At 43.9% G+C, this 5,213-nt stretch overlaps 1 protein-coding gene across 1 annotated transcript; it reads left to right on the top strand.

Moving 5' to 3' along the window:
- Positions 1 to 532: 532 nt before the first annotated feature.
- LOC120456094 (serine/arginine repetitive matrix protein 1) lies at positions 533 to 4,510 on the top strand. The gene is made up of 4 exons (XM_039642690.1): positions 533 to 908; positions 1,023 to 2,360; positions 2,528 to 3,667; positions 3,742 to 4,510. The coding sequence occupies exons 1-4, from the start codon at positions 794 to 796 to the stop codon at positions 3,822 to 3,824; spliced, it is 2,676 nt and encodes an 891-aa protein (XP_039498624.1). The 5' UTR covers positions 533 to 793; the 3' UTR covers positions 3,825 to 4,510.
- Positions 4,511 to 5,213: the final 703 nt, after the last annotated feature.

The raw sequence follows: 5,213 nt of genomic DNA, 5'->3' as shown, positions 1-5,213 counted from the left end.
AATTTAGCCGTAATAGTAGTAGTACCATATTCTACAAATCCCTAATGAGCAGATAGCTGATAACCGATAGATAAGTATCTATTGTATTATCGAATATCCGAAAAATACCAAAAGTACTAGTACTAGCCATTTATCGCGGACTCAAGCCATCGATATTTACGGCACAGTGGGCTGCAAATGCCGTTTTTAATTGGATTTCAAATGAGTTTTTGTAGGTCGCAAGTTGAACGAAAAGTATGCATTTTCAGGAACTGAGGTTTCTAAGAGTAATAACTCTAACTATAAAACGAAAGCGTTGCTTCTATATTTTCCTAAAATAATAGAAAACGCTTGTTGTTTGCATAAATGTTTGATTAAAGTGTCTATAGTAACGTTCACACAATTTATATAATCTTTCAGGCTGTTCTTACTCTGCGTGGTATATAAAATATGTTATTTGTTGATAAATAAACAATTAAATTCTATGGTTAATTATTTTTGGCGCCATAAATAACCTACAAAAAGGCGCCGCGACTGTGATGTATTTTTGCGGTATATGCTCACGGTCACACCGGCTGGATGGCGTCTTTAAGAGTGTGCAAAAATTATCAGAAAAGTTGTCTGAATGCAAACGCGATTTTGGAAGCCGCATCTGCTGATTAGGTGGACCAACCGAGTGCTCCTCGCCCCACAAATTGTCCGTGGAATTGGGGGAAAACACAGCTCAGAACGCATATAAACCGTGCGCCAAACTTGCGCTCTTTGCCAATTTTCATTTCCGTGGGAAAATCGGAACGGGCGGCATCCTGCAATAATGGATATTTTTGATATGGTCAAAGCGGCGCCGCCGCCCCAAACCATTAATCCGGTGAACACCAAGATCTCCACTCCGTCACCGATACCGCCCGATTCGCCAATCGACACAACTGGTAAATTAATCATAGTTTTGTTTGCCTGCCATTTGGATTGCAATCCAAAAATAATAACTACTATTGTTTTCTGTGTTTCCCCCACTTATAATTGTTTATATTTTCATTAATCAGACCTCCTGGAAAGTGTAAACCAATCGAGCGAGGATGACTTGCACAGCAAGCCAGCTATTCTAGATGATCAAATCACCGGGGGAAAATCAGACGACATCTGTGAAGTGACAGACCCAGAAATACGTCTAAACATGCCAAGGAAATCGAAGAAAATCGAGCAGACCGAGGACTACGGCACAGATTTGTTGGATTTGGAGAAATCCGATGAGCATCTCGACAAGTCACCGACCAAGAAGAGGCGTAAGAGCGTGCCCACCTCGAATCCGAACAAAACCAAGAAATCCACTGTGACGGAGAAGGCATCCAACTCCACTGCATCCACGCCGCGCAAGGGGAGCCCAACAGAGTCTAGGGAAGATGACGAGGGCGCCGAAGACGATCAGCAATTGATGCTGGTCAGTCCAACCAAGACGAAGGCTCAGCAGAAGATGTTCAGCGATCAGCAGTCGCCGAACTTTAATAGGAAGTTGCGGGTGCTAATGCGTCGCCTGAGACAGCCGGAAATTGATTCGGCCGTCGAATCGTTGGCCAATTCATCATTTGTCAATATGATCGAGATCGCTAACCAGAGCGGCATAAGGAGACGCGGCAGGCCCAAAAGAGGAAAGAGGAACTCGTCACCCCAGAAACCAAATTCATCACCAACACGGACCAATTTCCATATCAAAGTTCCTTTGCAGAATGGCGCCAAGAAGCGTGCCGTAAATCACGCGTCGCGCACTCATACACCACCTCCCAGTTTAGCCAAGAGGGCTATGAACGCACAGTCCCCACAGAAGCGAAGTACCAAGCCCAAAATCAAGTCGAAGAGAGAATCAAGTCGGGGCCGCAATGCCGATCTGGCTTTGGTTGAGCGTTATGGCGCGCGTTTTTTTGGCTGCGTGGTGAAGGTCAAGAGAACGCGCCTACCCACCAAATGGCCGGATTGCAGTCCGCGTCCCATTGGCGGGCTAAGGAAGGGACATCCCAAGAAGGCGGTGTCCTTCAGCGAGGCCGTCGAGATTCTGGGCAGCCCCGAGGGCCCCTCCCGCCGCGCGACTTTTAGTTCGATTTCATCAAAAGGTACTCCGAAACCAACACGCCTGCAGCGCGTGGATGCCACCGGCAATGTGCTGGAGGACATAGCACTGACCTCGACGCCGCTCTTCACGCCATCCGCTGGCACATCGACTTCTGGAGGATCCCGCGAGCGGGGTAGGCGCCGCTCATGCAACGGCTCACCCATGGGCGAACGTCTCAAGCGCTCCAACCAGCGTCTGCAGCTCTCGAGGATAGCCCGCCTGAGCATAAATGACAGCTCCAGGTCTGGTGGCGATGATGAGGACGAGGAGTATATCGGTATGTACTTGCAATAATCGAACTTAGATCATTTTGAATGTAATTGCATTAATCATGTCACATTTATTATCACGTGCTTTCGTTATTTTTATGACAGGATTTGATTAAATGAAATTAAAAAAGAATTGAGCTTTGACTAATTCAATTCTATCCATTTTCACGTCCAGTGCCCAACGATGTGCCGGGAACCCAGAGATCTGCAACGCCTCCACCCAAGAAAAAGAAAATATCCTTCACGACGACCATCAGTGATGATGAGGACGAAAAGCCGGTCCCAAAAAAGCAGAAGGATGCACAAAAAAAGCAGCCAAAACCCCACAAAGAAAGCACAAACAAAAAGACGGTCAACACGCTAAAGGAAAAGGAGACGACTGAGAAAACGCACACGGAAAATGAGAAAAATACGGAAAACTCAAATGAGGTTGTTAAGGAAAAAGTTCCGCTACCTGCAATGGAAATTGAATCCGCCAATAAAGAGGAAATCAAACCACTAGCGGAGGAAATCCAATCACAAGAGGAAGAGGGAGACGCACACACACACGAAGCTGAAGCAAATGAAGTAGAAAGAGATAGAGAAGAAATTGTGGATGCAACAGAGAAAAATTCGGATGAACCTACTCAGCAGCAGGCGGAGGAACAAGAAGAAGATCAGCCAGAGCTAAAAGAGGCCGACAATTCGGAGACAACAACGGAAGTTGCTCAAGAGGAAGTTCTGCAAGACGAGGACGCGGAAAATGTGGAGGAAAATGCGGTTGAAACCACTGAAAGCCTGAACGAGTCTCCGGAAAAACCAACGACCGAAGACAGGCTTGAAAAAGTGGAGAAGGAGGTCGAGCAGACTGAGGATTTCAGTGATATGCCGACCCCACCACAGCTCCCGTCTACAACTGACGATAACCAAGACGACGTCCTGGAGATCCAGACGTCCTTGGACGATGTCCGTCAATTGCATACGCCACCAGCCCGCCTCAGTACGCCCAAACCCCGCGTCCGCCTCGATTCTGCTGACTCCGATTGCAGCTTTAAGTCCGCCAGCGATCACGGCAAGCAGCTAGCTGGACAAGCAATAGAGGAAGCTCAGCTCGAAGAAACCAAGCCAGCGGAAGGCGAGGATCAACAACCAGCAGCAACCATCATCGACGACCCCATCGAGTCAGCCGAACTTCCTGCCGAGCTTATGACCCCGCCCATGGCGGCCACGACTGTGAATGGTGATCCCACCAGCGGATCCAGTGCAACGGTGTCATATTACTCGCCCATGGAGACAATGGCCACGCTGGATGACGAGGTCCTGGGCCAGCTAGTCGGTAAGTGCGACACGAACTGCTCCATCTCCATCTTTTACTTGTTAATTTGAATAACTTTGTGCTTTGCCTTTCAGAGCCCGACTTTCAGTTGAACTCCAGCCGCCATGCCATCTCCAGGGGTACACTGGACGAAATAATGACCGCGTTAGAATCCTAGAAAGCGGGCAGAACACCAAGACGCACCAAGTACAGATACATCTAAAGCGAAGCATACACAGGCATAGACCCAAACACACACACAATGGTTTATAAGGAACCGATTAATTTCTACATTCAACGGAAATTATGATGCGTTCTCCCTCTGATCAAGAAATAGTCGTACGTTTATTTTTAAAGACATCTTCATTTTGTAGCTAAAATACCCAAGTATTTTTTGTAACAGAAAGCAAAGGGGTGCAAGCTTGAACATTTTGCACTTGAATGATTGATTGCTGATCTAGTCAGCTGAACATGGACATAAATCAACACAACTCACTCACTCAATTTGCAAATGTGCGTTAAGACAGTGGAAATAAAATTAGTAAGGACAGTTAGAAGGCAAATTAAGATTTAATCAGAGAATCAATTTTCAATGTTTAAGCTACTTAACAGATCGTTATGTTAATTGTATTTTAAAAAATACTTATTGTTCTTTTCTCCCTTTTTTTTGACAACCTAGATTTTATAAAACTAACGTTGCGTTCATGCACATATATATATATATATATATATATATAAATTTATATTTAAGTATGGATCATTTTAATATAATTGTAAATTCAACGTATTAATGTACAACATAATATAATGTATGTATGTAAAAAGAAAACAAATTAAAAATGGATAAAGTATGTTGCAAGTTTTTGATGGAATTGATTTTATGTTACTGATAAACTCTTTTTAAATTTATTTGGTTTTGTGCGTTGGGAGACGTTGCCACGTTTTTTGTAGCTTGCGCGCGTTTAATAAACCAATTTGAACTTTAAAGTTGCCACATACTACGCTGTAATAATGCTTAATAATACTATATTTCTTAGCATAAGAATGCGATTGTTATATTATCGGAGAATATTCTCCAATTAAATTATACAGATTGAATAAATTTTATTACCTGGAAAGAGCTTTTTTGTGACTAATTTTGATAGTTAAAAATAATATTATTTTATTTTGATTTATGTTCTGATATATTTAGCCATAAGAATACGTTGAAGTTCTATTATTCTATTTATTTTAATTAATACAAATGTTTCTATATTTTAACAATTTTCGCGCGGCTTTTCCATTCCAATTACAAGTATCATTTCGACTTTATTTAATGATTTTAAGTATTTGTGAGCATTGCGACCAACGTTGCCACATGTTGCCACTTGCTTGGCCCCCCAAAGTGGCCACCTCTTGTGGGGAGCCCCAAGTATCCAATGCAGCGCCAAAAGCAAAACAGTCGCAACTTTGACTTGTTGACGGTTGGTTGTCCTCGCGATTCTGGGGCTGCGTCGATTTCCAGAGCATTTGGCGCGAGTGCGAAACATTTCAAAAATTGCCCCATTTGCGTGAGAGAGCTGCCCGA

The sequence above is a fragment of the Drosophila santomea genome, chromosome X (genome assembly GCF_016746245.2).
Source record: "Drosophila santomea strain STO CAGO 1482 chromosome X, Prin_Dsan_1.1, whole genome shotgun sequence".
In the NCBI taxonomy this organism is placed as follows: Eukaryota; Metazoa; Arthropoda; class Insecta; order Diptera; family Drosophilidae; genus Drosophila; species Drosophila santomea.
Note: the sequence above shows the minus strand (reverse complement) of the source record. Positions and strands in the feature narration are given on the sequence as shown.

Excerpts from the sequence above, each read along its gene's own strand:
- LOC120456094 (XM_039642690.1), top strand. The coding sequence starts at position 794 with ATGGATATTTTTGATATGGTCAAAGCGGCGCCGCCGCCCCAAACCATT. Across the intron at positions 2,361-2,527 it reads TGAGGACGAGGAGTATATCG|TGCCCAACGATGTGCCGGGA; the intron begins GTATGTACTTGC and ends TTTCACGTCCAG. Across the intron at positions 3,668-3,741 it reads GGTCCTGGGCCAGCTAGTCG|AGCCCGACTTTCAGTTGAAC; the intron begins GTAAGTGCGACA and ends TTTGCCTTTCAG.